Source organism: Tursiops truncatus, chromosome X, assembly GCF_011762595.2.
Source record: "Tursiops truncatus isolate mTurTru1 chromosome X, mTurTru1.mat.Y, whole genome shotgun sequence".
Taxonomy (NCBI): Eukaryota; Metazoa; Chordata; class Mammalia; order Artiodactyla; family Delphinidae; genus Tursiops; species Tursiops truncatus.
The window spans coordinates 57,762,986-57,783,503 of record NC_047055.1 but is presented as its reverse complement, the minus strand read 5'-3'; the positions used below and the strand labels follow the sequence as shown (position 1 = coordinate 57,783,503).

The following is a 20,518-nucleotide window of genomic DNA, read 5'->3' as shown; positions in this document are numbered from 1 at the left end:
CTGCTGGAGAAAAAGGCCTGGACCAATGAAATTAAGTCCATGGAAGGAAAGGTAGCCCCTTTAAGAACTGATGTACAGAATGCTCAGGAACCCGTGATTCTGTCTACTATGACATCAGGGAGCCAAGAAAAGAGGGACTGGCTATAGACACAAGTGAAGCTTTCTTGCCAAGCTTCACTGAAATCACACTTTCAAGAGTCATGGTTTTCTTTTTTAGTTTTGTGGGTTTTTAAAATTTTATTTTAAAGAAGATTGCCAAAACAAAGCAGAAAAGGAAAGCCCAAAGACAAATATTTAAACAATAGAGGAAAAATATTGGGTCTGTCTCATTCTTCCTGTTTGTATCAGTTTTTTTTTCCCCAGATGATACTTAACCTTTATCTCATCTCCAACATTATTATCAATCCAAGGTTCCTCACCACCCCCTCCTCCAGGGGTGGTTGTGGATGGACATGAGCTTAAACTTAAGGATGAGTCATGGTATATATTTCACATCCAATTTAATCTTATTTTAATCAGAAAGTTCAATGGATTATTTTATAATCTGCATCAAATTCCCCCATGTCAAAATATCTCTATCAAAGTACCTATATAAAAATATCCTTGATTTCAATATGGCTCCATCAAAATGGCTATGTCACAATGTTATGTACCCACACATAACCAGTATGGCTGTAAGAATAGGCTCTGTGTAGATCTGGTCTGGATCCACTTATATGCCTCATGTCTGTGTTAAAATGCCAATTTCTTATTTCAAAGTCCGTATTGCTACAATTTACTCTTTGCTTATGTACTTAAAGTATGGTCTTTAAGAACCAACTCTTTATCAATTGATTTGTATTTGTTTCCCTCCAAAACTCTGCTGTATGCTGTAACTGTTTAACGTTGCAGCTCTCTATATCCAGCTTCAGTATTCTCTAAGTTACTTTTTGTCAACTCTGTTTTGTCTGGGGATTAGCGTTTTTCACACTATGACAATAGGAAGGGGGATTTATATTTAATTCTTTTGACTGGAAGCTTCACGTATTGCTTAGAGTACCAGCTGAAATGAATCTTCCATTTGTATTTCCCCTTCAGTAAGCCATTCTACATCATAGAGAGAAAGATAGATAAATATAAATAGATAATAGATAGAAATAGACAAAGACCTGCTAAATTACCACTATAATATGTAAACATTTGCCTTTTAATAATACCTTTGCTTATTTGTCATTTTTTAGGAGCAGGCCTGGAGGTATCTTGACATTTAGATATTTAGCATGTGGTATCAATATGAGCCATTGTATTTCAAATTTCCTTAAAATCATGGCTAAACCTTTCCTCTCTCCTTTAAACAAAAAACAAAATCTACCTGCAGAATCCCTGGAGTTCATCCCTTCAGAGCATCCTTCCTAGAAGTCCTGTATCTCCACCACAACAGTTCTCTGGAAGAAATTACAAGTAAGCAATCCCTTAAAAGGAAATTTAAAGCTTGTAAATACTGAAAAAGAAAGAAAGCAGGATATTATTTGGAAAGAATTTTAGCAGAAAGTTTTATGTATTTATTTTTCAGTAGGAGGTGGGGTTGCAGAGAAGGAGAGGCATAGTCAGAGATAACAGTGTTTCTAACTATGAATATATACATAATTGTGTTTATGCCAGAAGATAACACATTTCCTGAGGAAAAAAGCACTGACCTAGATTAATCTGTAAGATTTTTAAAATTATATTTCCTTCACTTATCTAAGTATCATAGTAATTTCTCAGACATTCTTAGACCATAGGAAATATTCCCTAACAAAAACCCTAGTTTTAGTGAGGAATAGAATAAAAGCAGAATCATTTTCTTTGTTTTATGAAGATGCCATTATTTTAGTATATCTGCTATATCGATCTAATGTGCCTTCTGGATGGTTTCATTTATTTGCTTCCTAGAGAATATAGTGATAAGAATCTATGTGTGTTTGATATTTTTAAAATATCCTGAGATATTTCATGTTTGTTTTTTCATTTAAAATAGCATTATGACTCATGAGCCCAAAGAGGACAATCCTTACATCCATCCATCTTTTAATTGGAATGGCTCTCTGGGAACAGCTAGACCTGAAGCAAATTATGGGGACAAGTATTCTTCAGCCATGCATATGAAGCCACTTTTCGTATGTATCATGCATTTCCATTTCTATATATAGTTATCATCACTGTAGTTCTAGTAAAGGTAATATAATGAATACTAAGACTTTGCTATAGCAAAATGATATGACAGAATCATTTGAGATAAAGATATGGAAAGTTTAGCTTATAAGACTCACTATCACTACTATTTCACTTTGTTAAATGGGATTAGGAAATATGAGTCAAAGGTATAGTATATATAATACTTCATATGTATAAATATACTATGTATGTAACTTAAATTTGCAATCTTTAGAAAGGAGATTGGAGATCAAAGGAAGACTGGTTAAATTCTGTGAGACTGGTCTTATGATAATCATTAAATTATCATAATTTAACAAGGCAACTGCTATTTTGTGTTTTAGTGTACTTAATACATTAAATAGTACATTGCTCAAGCTAATGCTGAATACTGGCTAATTGCTGATCTCTAATTACAAGACATATTAACAATTATCATGAAGTACAAACTGTGTTTCTCTGTATAAGTGTTTAAAACCAGAAATCAGAAAAAAAAGTGAAATAGATCATCACCCGAAAGTTATCTTTATGAATGTTCTTGACAAATGCAATGAATTATAGAAAAATGAAAATAATTCACCAAAAATGAATACCTTATGTTTGTTGACATATTGAATTTCTGTGTTTTTTGGGGGGAAGGGTCATTTTTAGTTGAGTGACCACTGACAAAATAACCTTCCCCAAAAAACCCACAGTGGAGAGAGTGATATCACCAAGATGGCAACATATGTCGTTCCTGACTTCACTCCCCCTCAGAAGAAGAACTAATATCTATTCAAGTACGTGGCACTCCTGAAAGAATTCTAGAAATAAGGGTGAGACTAAAGCACCCCCTGCACCACAGAGAGCAAAAGATACTGCTTCGGAAGGATAAGAGAAGCTGCTACACAATGACTGCATTGTCCCTCCCATTGCCAGTGTAGCAACACACAGAGAAGTCTTCCCTGAGTCTCTGGTTCCTCCAGTGGGAAAGGAGAGGCGAGGGGGACAACAAACCTCCTAAGTTTCTTGGAGCCCCTACTCATGTGGGAGCCCCTATTCTGGTCTCGCTACATGGAGACTGCAGGGAAATCTGCAGGGCTCAACCACTGGGAATCTGACTGTTATGGAGAAGAGAGAAGGGGCTTGCAACAAAGATCTTGGCAGACCAAGTTCATACCTGCAGTGCCCAAGTAGTAATCCTAATTAATGGCTTTGCCCATATGCAGAACCAAGTCAGTGGTGCACTTTGGCTAGGGAACCCATTAGGATGCAGATCTGACTGATTTGGGTACTCAAATGAGGAGTTTTTCTGGCCGTAGAGCCTGGACCAAGGAGTCTGAGGCAAGGAGCTGAGTCATAGATCCATCCACTAGGAGGAGTGTCTCCCAGCCCCATCTGATGAGTAGCTAGTGAGAGCACCGGGAAGTTGTGTAGCCTAGCAACACTCCAGCTGAGAGACATGCAGAGCTGATTGCCCCCAGAGTAAAGCCAATACTGGGCATGGAGGGTTCTCTTGCTAAGCCCAGGCAGGGGGATTAACTCATAGCCAAGGCTGAGGGTAGCTCCCAACCCCTCGAGACTAGAAAGCCTGCTTGGAGAAAAATGGGAGTTGCCTGGAGTGACCCTTCACTGTCCCACTCAAGCAAGTGACCTGAAACATAGCCCCACCCATTGTGGCTCCAGAGCTCCATCTGACCACAAGAGCTGGCAAGAACCCCTAGAAGCTGTGTAACCAGCAATGCTTGAGCCAAGATGCGGGCCTGCCCAGGCAAGGGAACTGAGACATATCCCCACTCACTGTGGACAGTATCTCTCACCCCATCTGATCAGAAAGGCTGGCAAAAAAACTGGAAGCTGTGCAGCCTAGCAGCACTCAAGGCAAGAGGCAGGCAGGCAGAGCTGATAGTTTGCAGAGCAAAGCCAATGAACCTGTTCGGCCAGAGAACTTGGAGTGCAGGTTGGCTTTAGTTAAGACAACAAAGAGCTTTACTGGCTTTATGTTGCTTCTCTCACTGCACCCAGGCAGGAAAATTAATTCATAGCCCTGCTCATTGCTGAATACAGCCTCTAGCCTGCCTAACCAGGGAACCTAATCAGAGCACACAGGAAGCTGCATAGCCCATCCAACAGCCCAGACTAGAGTGGCACTTGAACAGAGAGCACAAGCCATGTCTTTCCCCATTTGCAGAAAAAAACTGGTGGTCTCACCTGATCAGGGAATTCAGTGCACACAGTTGCCTGATCTGGGTTCCCAAACAATAAGCCCATACAGGTCCTTGCTACCCTACCAGGGAGTGAAGCTAATTCATAGTCCCATCTACTACTGAATATAGTACCCAGTCCCAACCATCTAGTAAGCCTGACCAGAGAATCCAGGAAAGTACAGCACCATCTAACAGCCTTACTTGGGTAGGGAAACAAGCCAGCAGTCCTATCCAACTGTTCTCAGCCAGTGGCACACCTTCCCATCCCCAACCTCAGAGCTTGAACAGTTGCCTCCCTCCACCCCCAGCATAACAGTAGGCCCCACTTGCCTAAGTATATTACCAACAAATATGCCTAGAGATCCAAACTGAGCTGACTGGTGAAGATCCGTCTCTGCCAAGGCAAACCTGTAAAGTCTGTATGAGGACCCCAATTACTCAAATGTGCAGATACCAATGTAAGGAATCAAGGATAATGAAAAACCAAGAAAATATGACACCAACAAAGGAAACTAATAAAGCTCCAAGAACTGACGTTAACAAAATGGAGATCTATGAACTGTCAGACAAATAATTCAGAATAATTCTCTTAAGGAAATCTAGCAAAATACAAGAACACACACAAAAAAAACTAAATGAAATTAGGAAAACTGCTTTCATGGATGGAGGTCAGGCCCGCAGCCAGAGGGAGGTGTTGTTCAGTGGAGAGGCTGCTCTGCAGGAGGACACCTAGATATCAGAGAAGGCCAGAGCTGAAAAGTACCCTGCAGGTCATCTAGTCTAACCCTCTCATTTTACAGTGAGAAGCCTAAGGTTATGGGAGGGACAGGGCTTGCCAGGATTTAGACACCTGATTATTGGCAGAGCAGGAAAATTCCAGGTTTCTTAAGTCTTGTTTGACCTTTTTCTACCATTAACTATTTTCAGCTCAAGGCTCTCTTTGGGGAAGACAAGCAGCTTTGCCCATATTATATAGCATATATCCAAAGCATATGCACTGATATGTTTAAGTGTTGTGATTGTAAAAAGACCTTAATAAACCAGGCTTAAGTGGACTGCTCAGCAGTTCTGAAAGAAATGGTTCTTGATTACTAAACAATACAATTGTGTAGCATCAGACCTCTTCATAGCTTCCTTAGGAACTGGGGATGAGCCCTGGAAGTAGACTCTTTAAAACTTAGGAAAGCACCTGTTGTTTCCCCAGGTTGTAAGACTATGTTTGCACTGGTTAATTGCCAGAGTGCCTGTTTGTGGCTCATTGGTTAAAAAGAATTTCAGATGAAGGGTATCAGTCTGGGCGCTCTCCTGCCTGACTAATCCTGTCCTGATCAGTCACTGGGTCATGTGACAGCACTGCAGTGTAAGGAAGAAGGAAAAGACTTGATTCTATGGTTTGAGGAGATGTGCTTTTACAAAAATTTTTTTTATTGAAATATAGTTGATTTAGAATATTGTGTTAGTTTCAGGTGTACAGCAAAGTGATTCAGTATATATGCTCTTTTTAAGACTCTTTTCCCTTATAGGTTATTACAAGATATTGAGTATAGTTCCCTGTGCTATACACTAGGTCCCTGTTGGTGATCTATTTTATAAACAGTAGTGTGTATATTTTAATCCCAAACTCCTAATTTATCCCTCCTCTCCCAGATGTGCTTTTTATAATGGGAATTATTTGCATTAGAGAATGCCTTTGGGGAGTTTATGTGAGCTGAAGTAGATGTGTCAAGTAACTGACACATGTTGCATTCTTATGACAATAAATTTATACCTAACAATTATAAATACTCTTTTATGAATTTCATTTATATGTTTTGCCCCTAGGAGGGGCAGCTTCTAGGAAAAGATTATAAGGGGCAGCTGTCATTTTTCCATATAATTATTCACTCAATCTCAATTCAGAGAGTATCAACTGAAACAATAACATAGTTTAAAGAGTACTCCATGACTAAGGTTGTAAACCCTTAAGGGAGATGACTATGATTTCTCAACATTCTGTGTGTGCTTAGCCAGTGACCGAAGAACTTCTCCAGTGGCTACACTCCATTGGAGAAAGGTTGTTTTTCAGTAATGATACAGAGTGTCCCAGACCACAAAAAAATGAACAGTTCAGTTTTAGAATTTGAGCAGCAGCATAGAGTTAAAGAACAAGTGATGAGCCAGACAGTTGATTTTAGAAAGTCTTTGAAAAACAATGTTTGCATGCTTTTAAAATGAGAACAATGAAGAAATTGTTTTAGGGCATACAAGACAGTATCAGGAGTCAATGGTCCACTAGTGATCTTAGTTCATGTTAAGTTTCCCAGATACGCTGAGATTGTGCACTTGACATTACCTGATGGCATGAAGCGGAGTGGGCAAGTTCTAGAAGTCAGTGGTTCCAAAGCAGTCGTTCAGGTATTTGAAGGGACTTCAGGTATAGATGTCAAGAAAATGTCCTGTGAGTTTACTGAGGATATTCTCCAAACACCAGTGTCTAAGGAGGTGCTTGGTGGGGTATTCAATGGATTAGAAAAAACAATCAACAGAGGTCCTGTTGTACTGGCTGAAGAGTTCATTGACATCATGGACCAGGCAATCAATCCTCAGTGTCGAAGCTATTCAGAGGAAATGATTCAGACTGGTATTTTGCCCATAGATGGCATGAAAATTCCTGTCTTCTCTGAAGATGGCTTACCACACAATTAGATTGCAGCTCTAATCTATTGCCAGCCTGGTATGGTAAAAAAAAATCCAAAGATGTAGTGGACTACAATGAGGAAAATTTTGTGATTGTGTTTGCTGCTATGGGTGTAAACATGGAAACTGCCCGGTTCTTCAAATCTGACTTTGAAGAAAATGGCTCAAGGGGCAATGCCTGCCTCTTTTTTAACTTGGCTAAAGACCCAGCTATTGAGCAAATTATCACTCCTCACTTGGCTCTAACCACAGCTGAGTAGTGAAGATCAGTGTGAAAAACATGTATTGGTTACCCTAACAGACATGAGTTCTTATGCTGAAGCACTTTGAGAGGTTTCAGCAGCCCAGGAAGGAGGTTCCTGGTCAACGAGGCTTCCAAAATTATATGTATACAGATTTACCCACAATACATTAATGTGCTGGTCGAGTGGAAGGTAGAAATGACTCTATTACTCAAATTCCTATTCTCACCATGCGTAACAATGATATCACTCACTGAATCCCTGACTTGACTGGATATATTACAGAGTGGCAGATCTACACACGGACAGATTTCCCCACCTATTAATGTGCTGCTCTCATTATCACAGTTAATGAAGTCTACTATTGAAGAAGGTATAACCAGAAAGGATCATGCCAATGTATCTAACCAGCTGTATGCATGCTATGCTATTGGTAAGGATGCACAAGCCATGAAAGCTGTGGTTGGAGACAAAGCCCTTACCTCAGATGATCTTTTTTACTTGGAATTTCTGCAGAAGTTTGAGAAGAACTTTATTGCTCAGAGTCCTTGTGAAAATCGCCCTGTCTATGAGACTTTGAACATTGGCTGGCAGCTGCTTCAAACCTTCTCCAAAGAAATGCTGAAGAGAATCCCTCAGAGCACCCTGAGCAAATTATACCCTCAAGACTCTGCAAAGCATTAACTGCTACTTCATCACTGGCTTGATGCTTTTGTGAAATACTGGTTCTATTTTCTTTATTCCTTTTGCACTCCCCCATCCCTACCTTTGTGTTGGAGTTTACTGTGTTACCCTGTAATTAAAAACAAGGAATAGATAACAAAAAACTGAAATTACAAAAACAGTACATGAACAAAATGACAAGTTCAGCAAAGAAATAGAAACCATCAGAACAACCCAACCAGAAATCCTAGAGTGGGAAAATATGAAAACTGAACTGAAGAATCCAATAGAGTTTCAAAAGCAGACTCGACCATGCAGAAGAAACAATCAGCAACCTGGAAGACTGGACATTTAAAATTATCCAGTCAGAGAAGCAAAGGAAAGAAGAATGCAAAAGAGTGAAGAAAGACTATGGGACTTATGGGACACAATGAAAAGAAACAATATTTGCATGATTGGAATTCCAGAAGGAGAAAAGAAAGAGAAAGAAACAGAAAGTATATTTATAGCAATAATGGCTGAAAACTTCCTGAACCTGGGGAGAGAAATTGACATCCAGATCCATGAGGCCCAAAGGACCCCAAATAGGTTGAACCCAAATAGGGCTACACTGAGACATTATTTAAATTGTCAAAAGTCAAAGGCAATGAAGAATTTTAAAAGCAGCAAGACTAAAGAGAGAAGTTACATAAAAGGGAACCCCCATGAGATTATCAGCAGATTTCTCAAAAGAAACTTTTCAGGCCAGGAGAGAATGTGATGACATTCAAAATATTGAAAAAAAAAAACCTGTCAACCAATAATTGTATACCCAGTGAAGCTGTCCTTCAGAACTGAAGGAGGGATAATGACTTTCCTGAAAAAATAAAAAGGCTAAAGGAGTTTATTACCATGTGACCTACCTTACAAGAAATGCTAAAGGGAGTTCTCTGAGTGGAAGTAAAAGCACATTAATTAACATCATAAAAACATTAAAAAGGTAGCAAAAACTCACTGTTAATGGTAAATATATACTCAAAGTTAGATTCTATAATATGGTAATGGTGGTGCATAATTCACTTACAACTCTAGTTTAAAAGTTTAAGAAAATTAATGTCATAAAGATAACCATAACTACAATAATCTGTTATTAGTTACACAACATAATATATGTAAATTATAACAGCAGTAACATAAAATGTAAGAGGGAAGAGAAGGAAAAGTGTAAAGTTTAGGAATTTCATTGAAGTTAAGCTGTTATATATATTTTATGTAAGCCTCATGATAACCATAAGGGAAAAAATCTACTGCAATTACACAAAAGAATAGGATAAAGATGTCAAAGCTTACTGATACCAAAAGCATCAAAACACAAAAAAAGAGAGCAGGATAAGAAACAAGAAACAATGGCTCTACAAAACAACCAGAAAAAAATTAACAAATTGGTAATAGTAAGTCCTTATTTATCAATAATTACCTTAAACTGAAATAGATTAAATTCTCCAATCAAAAGACATGAAATAACTGAATGGATTTAAAAAAAAAAACAAGATCCAATGATTGGTTGCCTACGAGAGACTTACTTTAGCCTTAGATGAATAGACTGAGAGTGAAGGGATAGAAAAAGACATTTCAAACAAATGGTGACCAAAAACAAAAGCAGAAGTAGCTATTCTTATATGAGAAAAAAATGGACTTTAAACTAAAATTGGTAAAAAGAGACAAAGAAGGTCATAATATAATGATAAAGTAGTCAATCCATCAAGAAGATATAACAATTGCAAATATTTATGCACCCAACATTGGAGCAACTAAATATATAAAACAAACAATAACACATTAAAAGGAGAAATAAACAGTAATACAATAACATTTGGGGACTTTAATACCCTATTCTCAACAATTGATAGATCAGCCAGAGAATTAATAAAGAAACAGTGGATTTGGATTTGAACAACGCTATAGTCCAATTGACCTTACAGAACATTCTATCAAACAACATCGGAATATACATTCTTATCAATTGCACATGGAACATTATTTAGAATAGACCATACATTAGGCCACAAAACAAGTCTTAGTGACTTGAAGAAGACTGAAATCATACCAATTACCTTTTCTGACCACAATGGCATGAAGCTAGAAATCAATAACAAGAGAAAATTGGTAAATTCACAAACACATAGAAATTAAACAACACTCTCCTGAACAACCACTGGATCAAAAAATACATTAAAAGAGAAATTAAAAATTTCTTGAGACAAACGAAAATGGAAGCACAACATATGAGAACTTATGGGATGCAGCAAAAGCAGTTCTAAGAGGGAATTTCATAGCAATAAATGACTACATTATGAAGCAAGAAAGATCCCAAATAAACAACCTAACTCTATGCCTTAAGTAATAGAAAAAGAACTAACTGAGCTATTTACAATAGTATCAAAAACAGTAAACTACTTAGGAATAAATTTAACCAATGACGTGAAAGATCCAAGAATACTCAATGGAGAAAAGAGAGTCTTTTCAATAAATGGTGCTGGGAAAATTGGATATTCACATGTAATAGAATGAAACTTGACCCCTCTCTTATACCACTTACAAAAATTAACTCAAAATGTGTTAAAAACTTAAACGTAAGACCTGAAACCATGAAAATTCTAAGAGAAAGCATAGGAACAAATCTTCTTGACACAAGTCTCAGTAATTATATTTTGGAAACTCACACCTAAAGCACAAACAACAAAATAAAAAATAAACAAGTGGGATAACATCAAACTAAAAAGCTTCTGTACAGCAAAAGAAACCATCAACAGAGTAAAAAGACAACCTATAGAATGGGGAAAATATTTGCAAACCATATATCTGATAAGAGGTTAATATCCAAAATATATAAAGAACTAATCCAACTTAACAGGAAAATAATAATTAAATTTAAAATAGTCAAAGGACCTGAATAGACATTTTTCCAAGGAAGATATATTAATGGCCAATGTTTACATGAAAATAATGCTCAACATCACTATTCATTAGGGAAAAGCAAATTAAAACCGCAATAAGATATCGCCTCACACCTGTTAGAATGGCTATCATTAAAAAGACAAGTGATAACAAATGCTGATGTGGATGTGGAGAAAAGAGAACCCTGGTGCACTGTTGGTGGGATTGTAAATTGGTATAAGATTTTTCAAAAACTTAAAAACAGAGCTACCATATGATCCAGCAATTTCATTTCTGGGAATATACCCAAAAGAAATGAAAACATTAATTCAAAAAGAGATCTGCACCCTCATGCCCATAGCAGCATTATTTACAATGGCCAAGACATGGAAACAACCTAAACATCCATCAATGGATGAATGGATGAAGAAGTTGTGGTATGTGTATATATATATACCACACACAATGGAATATTATTCAGCAAGATAAAAACGAGGAAATCCTACCATTTGCAACAACATGGATGGTCCTTGAAGTGGAATGTAAAACAAACAAATGAAAAACCACCAAACTCATAGAAAAAGAAATCAGATTTGTGGTTACCAGAAGTGGGGGTGAAGGGAGGGGAATTGGAGGAAGGTGGTCAAAAGGTATAAATTTCCAGTTATAAGATAAATAACTACTAGGGATGTAATGTACCACATGATAACTATAGTTAACACTGATGTATGATACATAGGAAAGTTGTTAAGAGAGTAGATCCTAAGTATTCTCATCACAAGGAAAAAAAATTTTTTCCCTCTTATTGTAGCTATATGAGATGATGGATGTTAACTAAACCTGTTGTAATTATTTCACGATATATGTAAATCAAACCATCGTGCTGTACCCCTTAATCTTATACAGTGATGCATGTTAATTGTTTCTCATTAAAATTGGGAGAAAAAAACACTGTGAATTGATGAGTGACCTCAGAGAGGTAAAGAAAGGAAATACAAATGTGGAGTTTTAGTGACGTACAAGAGAAAGGCAAAATGCTGGATGTGTGATGGAATAAAAACTGATTTTTCACACATTAGATAAATGGTACCATGTATGTGGACCAGTGATTCTGGAAGATAGAACTGGGAAGAAACTGGGAATTTTTAAGTGACATATTAAATCAGAAAGAGAAGGAAATAGAGAATGGTACTGAACTCATTGTGGGTCAATACACGTGGAAATCCAAGAGAAAATACAATCTAAATAATGAAAGAGGAAAGACTAATATTGAGAATATAGCAGGTAAACTGTCTGGGTTTGAATGCAGGTGACATCATATTAGTTTTGATCTATGTATTAGTTCTCTGTTGCTGCATAACAAATTACCATAGACTCTGCAGTTTAAAGCATTATACATTTATTGTGTCACAATTTACGTGGGTCAGGAGTCTGGATATGGCTTTTCTGGGTGCTCTGCTCAGGGTTGCACCAAGCTGCAATCAAGGTGTCAGGCAGGCTGTATTCTCATCTGGAGTTTGGGTCCTCTTCTACGTTCACATGGTTGTTGGTAGAATCCAGTTCCTTAGGAATCACTTAGGTGACTCCGCCCACCCTGCCCCATATCTTTCCTTGCTGGCTGACAACTAGGGGGTCACTGTCGGTCTGTAGAGGCTACCTACAGTTGCCACTTGGCCTTCTGACAGACTCTCTCACAACATTACAGCTTTCTTCAAGGCCAGCAGAAGAAGCTTCAGCTCCATTCTCCTAAGATGGAGTCATATAAGAAAATCTATTCAAGGGAATAACTATTCCATTGACATTTCCTATTATTTTCTCCATATTCTATTGGCTAAAAGCGAATCACAGGTTCTGCTCACACTCAAGGGTAGGGGGTTACACAGGGGACATGACTCATTGGAGGGTCATTCTTTAGGGTGTGTCCAGATAAATAGCAGGTTACCACTTAAAGTGGACTAAAATGGTACTAAAACAGCATTTTACTGGAAGACTAGGTGAACAGGAAAAAAATAGTGACCCTTAAAGATTATAGAATTATAGAAATCTTGGGACAGATAGATTAATCTTTTAAAACTGAGTGAAGTTAACAGAGTAACATGACATTTTTCATTCACTCAACTAATTTGTTGTCCATTACATGCCAAGCACTGTTGTGGTAGTTAAAGAATGATGAAAGAAAAGTTCCTGCTCCATGGAGCTGTAATATAGTGGGGGAAATATATTAAGCAAATAAACACATATAGGATTACTAATTGTGATAAGTGCTATGAGGAAATAGCTCAGAGGGTAGTGAGAGAAAATAACAAAGTTGGTGCAGTACTTTCAATGCAGTGCGCATATCAATTTTACCCTTAATTACAGTCACTAAAAGAAAAGCAGTAATATACAAGAGTTGGACAAGAGACTTAAAAGGGAAGAAGTGGGCTGTAGCTCCCTTTTGTGGCTACCTCAGTCAAAAAGTAGTAGCAATTTCTAAGTAGGGGCAGGGTTGGAAGTGGAGGAGGCAAGGTAAGAGAAAAAGTTGAAGTGAAGTTGATATTGATAAGGGTAGAAGGTAGTGCACCAAACAAGAAAACAATATGCCAAGAGCTCCTTACTTAATACCTAGGGAAATTTTCATCTGAGTTTCTTTTAACAACTTCAACTTATCTTTTTCTCAAGAAATCTTTCATTGTACTATCATTTAAAGGACACAAGAGACCAAGCTCAGCATTTTATTAAACCATATTATTAAGATTGCTCTCATTACATATACCTGTAAGCCCCTGATAAACAAACCTAAAAGCTTATTTTAAGACTTTACCTTACTTGACGTCTCTGTTGGCATTTGACACTCACTGCTTCCTGACTCTTCATTTGACTGCCAGGGTACCACTGCCCTGGTTGTCTGCATACTTCTCTGATTATTATTCCTCAAACTCCTTCTGAAACACTTCCAACTCTGTCCACAACTTAAATGGTGCTGTTTTTTCAGGGTTCCATCTTGTTTGTGAATTTCAAATCTAATTTCAACTCATAGAAGTTTCTCTAGATCTAGACCAGTGATTCTAGTAATCTACAGGATATCTGTACATTTGTATGTCTAGCAGGCCCCTTAAAGACCTATGTCATTATCTCTTCACTCCACCCTGCTCCTCTCCTGTATTCTGTATTAAAGTGAATGGTGCCATCTACCCAATCATCTAAAACTGAAGTCTGTGAGCACTAGGAGGCTCTTTTCTCTCCTTTACTGCTCTCTCTAAATCTAATCATGCACAAAGTCATGTGTTATTAATGTTTTCCCTTAAATCTAGGGTGACCATCTCACCACAATTTGCTTGGGACAGTCTTGGTTTTAAAAGTGAAAGTCCCACATTCCAGGAACCCCCTCAGTTCTGGGAAAACTCAATCCCTCTGCCACAGACTAAATTCAGGTCTTCAGCATGTCCCTTCTAAATTTTTACCAACTAATTCCTCTGCCACCTGTGTCTCTATTTCAGGCTTAACTGTCACACAGCTGCCAAAGTTATTATCTTAAAACCAAATATGATCTTATTGTTATCTAGCTTAAAAGACCATACTTGATCCTTATTACAAATAGGTCAAAGTCAAAATTCCTCAAGTAAGCATAATGTGAAGGATTTTAGCTCCCCTGATCTCTCCAGCTCTACAGCTTCATCTCTGGCTGATCTTAGGTTTGCACTCTATGTTCCAGCCATACCACATGTATGGTTTCTCAAGTATATGGTTCCAAAGCATTTATGGTTCCATGCCTGGAAAACTCCTAGTCATCCTAATATGTACTTTGAATATCACATTCATGAAGCCTTTCCCAAACCTTTAAGCAGAGGTAGTGCTCTATCCTCTGCCCTCCCAGCAGCACTATTATTGCCTTCATTCTTATACTAAGATATTATGTTATAATTATTTATCTACCTGACTATTGGTATGTGTCTTCCACTTGATTTTTAATTCATCCAGATCAAGAACCCTCACTTATTCATTATTGTATCCTTAGTGCCAAGTACAATGCCTGCCACAGAGTGGTGGTCAACATATGTGTATATGTGCACATATGTGTGTTTATCTTTGAACCATTCTCTTACAACTGAGGAAAGTGATCAGTGCAATATTTTCCAATAAAAATAGAGAATTCTCAAAATAAAGGCCTTCATTTCTTTCTCAGATCTGTTTTAAAATGGTATTTTTAAATGCTCATGAACATGTTTCTGAGGGTCTTTGCAATAGAAAAGTGCATCTGTGAGTAGAGATTAATTGTCAAAAAGTAACATGTTATGCTGAGAAAATGAGGTTTTAGCATGAACCCCTATCATAAAACAATATTATAGTGGTAACAGAAGTCTGGGCTACTATAACATAAACAATGTTGTTATAATAACATATGATGTGGAAACACTAGTAATGTAGTTTGTGAATAGGATCATACAACAAAAGAAAAGTGAGATACTTCATAAAAGCAACAAATGTAATTGTGCAGTTATATAGTACTAACATTCATCACTGCAAGATTAGAGTGTGGACTTTGGTACTGTAATTTCAGAAAAAAGAGGTATCTGTTTTTCTTCCATAAATTTGCTCCTGTAATGTTAGGTTCTTACTTTAGTACAGAGATTCTGGATTGGACAATATCTAAACTTGTCTAGGGAAACTGTACTATGAGTACAGTATTTAAAGGTTATTTAAAAGCAGCCAACAATTCAGTTGCTAAAAAAAAATTCTGTATGTGTGTGTTTTTAAATAACTAAAATGTATAATGGTGATTAAACAAATTTCTAAAATGATTCAGATATTATATGCACAATTTTCTAATACACAACATATCTAAACAAGAATAGAAATTTTATTAAATATCATTTAATTATGTTTGATATTTTTAACTTCCTTGCAGAGTTTGGCCACACCAGGAGTTCCAAAGTCAAGCTACACTCAAAGAGAGAGACAACAAATTGGATACCCAATTTCTGAAGAGCCAGAAATCCCTTATAAGATAGGACGTGTGCAGACAAAACCCAACTATTAAATGTTTCCGGCAGAAAAAAATCTGTATATATATATAATTTATATATATTATATATACAATATAATTTGATCATTTTCAAAGCATACTTGGAATATTTTTAGAGAACTATGAGTATGAGTTACCTATGCTATAAATTATACTTTACCTTTCTTTCTGTATTAATGCCATCAATTGTTATCTCTTTATATGTTTAACTTTTCCTTCCCCCAACCCTTCCTTCTATGACCACAGAGCGAAACTTTCACTTCCAATATCCAACTTCTTTAACCAGCAGGAATGGCAAATACTTGTTATCTCCAAAATTCAGCATAACACTTGCTTACTGATTTATGACATGTATCTTTATGAAGTACTCAGTGAAATGCATAGAAGGTTGGTTGCAAATTGCTTATAGAGAATATTGAATACTTTTTAGTTACTGGATAAATCTATGGAATTGCACCAAAGCATTGGCATATAAATAATGAATTTTATTTGAAATGTGTGATTTGATTATAAATTAATTCCTTAAAATAAACTAAGAATTGCTAAATGATTTCTGTAACTGAGTGGTGTTGTGGAATGATCCCAAGATCTGGGTTGCTCCTTCCCCTTTTCCTTTCTTCCCTTATTCCTACTTCTCTTCCTTCATCCCTCCTTTCTTTAAAAGGCACTTATTTCACACCAACTATGTGCCAAGCACTGGTTAGTTGCAAAGGTATGAAGATGAATCTGAGATAGTCCCTGGAGCTCAGACTGGTAGAAGAGACAGAAACAAAAAACACTTATTATCCAATGTTATCAATACAATGATAAAAATGTATACAAGGAAGTAGGAGTTCAAAGAACAATTAACCAAGCCTAGGGAGAAGCATGATGATAATGGTGAAGGAAGAAGGCCATAAAAGAAGGTGATGCCTAAGCTGTCATAAAAGGTGAGTGGGAGTTAGCTTTATGAAGTGAGGTTGGGAGAGAGTTTTTGAGACAGAGGGAAAGCAAAAAGTGGAGAAATGAAAAACAACATGGAGTATGCAGGGAACTTCAAGTACTGCTGGCATGTAAAAGTGAGCAAGGGCATAAGATAAAAGATGAGGCTGAGGTGGTAGCCAAAAACTAGGTCATGGAGGATCTCATATGTCTTGTTAATGAGTTTAGACTAAATTTTATTGGTTATGGGGATCCTTTGAAGGGTTTTAAATAATCATAATCAGATTTTATGTTTAGATTGATCACTTTGATGGCTAAGTGGAGGATGGATTTAAAGGAGATGAGGGACTTCCCTGGTGGTCCTGTGGCTAAGACTCGGTGTTCCCAATGCAGGGGGCCCAGGTTTGATCACTGGTTAGGGAACTAGATCCTGCATGATGCAACTAAAGATCCTGCATGCCGCAATGAAGATCTTGAATGCTACAACTAAGACCCGGCACTGCCAAATAAATAAATAAATGTTTTTTTAAAAAATAAAGGAGACAAAATGAGAGGCAGAGCGACCAGTTAGAAGGTAGAGATGAGGAATCCTATCACTGTAGCAGTGAGAGAAATAGATTGAGAAGAAAGGCAGATTGAAGCAAATTCTAAGTAAACTGACAGGACATGGAGACTCATGAGATGTCACAGATGGGAGGAAGAAGTTATTATGATTGAAAGGATGTTGGGACTATTCAATGAGGTAGGTTGTTAACAGATCAACAGGTTAATGAGCAGACTGGGAGAGGGGTAAGAGAACAAAAGAGCTGGGAGGATAGAGGCAGATTAATGTCACTGTAAACTTGGATATCTCAAAAGCATTGAAAACTCAATATTTCTAAAAGTGAGCTCATCTATCTAGTTGCTCATATTAGTTTCCTATGGCCACTGTAACAAATCACCAATAACTTAGTTGGTTTATAACACTAATTTACTGTCTTACAGTTCTGTAGGTCAAAGTCTGAACATGACTCTCACTGGGCTAAAATTAAGGTATGGACATGGCTGTATTGCTCCTGCTCTAGGGGAGAATCTGTTCCCTTGCCTTTTCCAGCTTCTAAACTGCTCACATCTCTTTGCTTATGGTCCCCATCAAAGCGAGCAATGGTGGGTTGAGTCCTTCTCACAAGGCATCACTCCAAATACCTCTTCTGCCTTCCTCTTCCACTTTTAAGAATTACATTGGATCCACCCAGATAAATCCAGGGTAATCTCCCTATCTTGACATTAGATGATTAGCAACATTTGGTACATCTGCAACTTAAATTCCCCTTTACCATTTAAGGTAAAATCCGCAAGTTCTATGGATTATGACATGGGCATCTTTGGGGGAAGGGCATTATTCTTACTATTGTATCATTCAAGACTTTGATCACAATAAGGGTTTTGTTGGCAAGAGGAAAGGAGAAAATGGGTGTTGGAATGGCATCCAGAAGTGTCTGCCACATTCCTCCAATATAATTCTAACCCATGCAGCACCATTTTTCCCTCACAGAAAGGCAGATGGAGATGGGTTGATGGGGGATTGGCTTAGCTGTTTCTCCAGCTAAATTGTTATCCAACAACTGGAGAAAGGGATTCATATGATTGTTCCAAAGTTGGGAAAGTTTTGCAAATTCCATGATCTCTAGTGTTGAATGTAGAAGCTGTTCAGAGCCTGTGGATGTAGTGGGAGGAAGAGAATGTAGAGGCCTTCTAGTCTAAGTTACAGTGAGGCTAGTTCTTCTTTAGAGTGCCTAAAATCAATTTCTCCACTAAAACTAACATTATGGTAAGAGAGCAATTGTACCCCCCCCCCCCGAATTTAAGATACATCACAAAGAAACTACAAAAGAAGAAAATTATAGTCCAATATCATGGATGAATATAGATGCAAAAATCTTCAACAAAATATTAGTAAACCAAATTCAACAATACATTAAAAGGATCACAAACCATGATTAAGTGGGATTTATCCCAGGGATGCAAGGATAGTTCAATATCTGCAAATAAATCAGTGTGATACACCACATTAACAAATTGAATAATAAAAATCATATGATCTTCATGAAGAACCTAAGGGCAAGACGGGAATAAAGATGCAGACCTACTAGAGAATGAACTTGAGGGTATGGGGAGGGGGAAGTGTAAGCTGGGACAAAGTGAGAGAGTGGCATGGATATATATACACTACCAAATGTAAAATAGATAGCTAGTGGGAAGCAGCCGCATAGTACAGGGAGATCAGCTCGGTGCTTTGTGACCACCTAGAGGGGTGGGATAGGGAGGGTGGGAGGGAGGGAGATGCAAGAGGGAAGAGATATGGGGGCATATGTATATGTATAACTGATTCACTTTGTTATAAAGCAGAAACTAACACATCATTGTAAAGCAATTATACCCCAATAAAGATGTTAAAAAAAAAAAAAATCATATGATCATCTCAATAGATGCAGGAGAAGCATCTCACAAAATTCAACATCCATCTATGGTAAAAAAAAAAAAGCTCTCAACAAAGTGGTTATAGGGGGCACATACTTCAATATAATAAAGGCCATATATGACAATCCCATAGTTAACATACTCAAGGGTAAAAAGCTGAAAGCATTTCCTCTAACATCAGGAAGAGGGCAAGGATGCCCACTCTTGCCACTTTTATCCAACATTGCATTGGTAGTCCTAGCCACAGCAACCAGACAAGAAAAAAGAAATAAAAAGAATCCAAACTGGAAAGGAAGAAGGAAAACTGTCACTCTGCAGATGACATGATACCATATATAGAAAATCCTAAAAATACCACGAAAAAACTATTAGAACTAATAAATGAATTCAGTAAAGTTACAGGATACAAAATTAATGTAAAGAAATTTGTTGCATTTCTATTCACTAACAATGAACTATCAGAAAGAGAAATTGATATTAGAGAAATGCAAATCAAAACTACAATGAAATACCACCTCACATCTGTCAGAATGCCTATCATCAAAAAGACAACAAATAACAACTGTTGGCGAGGCTGTGGAAAAAGGGAATCCTCATGCGCTGTTGGTGGGATTGAAAATTAGTGCAGCCATTATGGAAAACAGTATGGAGTTTCCTCAAAAAAATAAAAATAGAACTGCTACATGATCCAGCAATTTCACTTCTGGGTATTTATAACAATAAAACAAAAACAATAATTTGAAAAGACATATGAACTCAAATATTCATTACAGCATTATTTACAATAGCCAAGATATGGAATCAACCTAAGTATCCAATGATAGAGGAATGGATAAAGAAATGTGATATTGTATGTATGTGTGTGTGTATATATATACATATATATATGCACAATTGAATATTACTCAGCCAAATATAAAATGAAATCTTGCCATTTGCAAAAATGTGGATGCATCTGGATGGTATTATGCTAAGTGAGATAAGTCAGACAAAGACAAATACCCCATGATCCACTGAATACGTGGAATTTAAAAAACAAAACAAAGTGAAAATAGACTAATAGATACAGAGAACAAATGGGTGGTTGCCAGAAGGGTGGGGGATGGGGAGTAGGCAAAATAGATGAAGGGGATTAAGAGGTACAAACCTCCAGTCATACAATAAATAGGTCACATTATGCTGTAATATGCAGCATAAGTAATATTATCAAAAATATTGTAAAAACTTTATATGGGGACAGATACAAAGACTTATCATGGTGACCATTTCATGAT

At 37.1% G+C, this 20,518-nt stretch overlaps 1 protein-coding gene and 1 pseudogene across 1 annotated transcript in view; both read left to right on the top strand.

The window, feature by feature from the left end:
* LOC101327230 (uncharacterized) overlaps positions 1 to 16,404 on the top strand; it is a 63,010-nt gene extending 46,606 nt beyond the window's left edge. Inside the window, exons 4-6 of the mRNA XM_073798838.1 lie at positions 1,358 to 1,440; positions 2,000 to 2,138; positions 15,747 to 16,404. Of these exons, the coding sequence (XP_073654939.1) occupies positions 1,358 to 1,440; positions 2,000 to 2,138; positions 15,747 to 15,878 (354 nt within the window). The 3' untranslated portion in view covers positions 15,879 to 16,404. The remainder of the gene's footprint in view (positions 1 to 1,357; positions 1,441 to 1,999; positions 2,139 to 15,746) is intronic.
* On the top strand, positions 3,229 to 7,963 carry LOC141275663 (V-type proton ATPase subunit B, brain isoform pseudogene; annotated as a pseudogene).
* Positions 16,405 to 20,518: the final 4,114 nt, after the last annotated feature.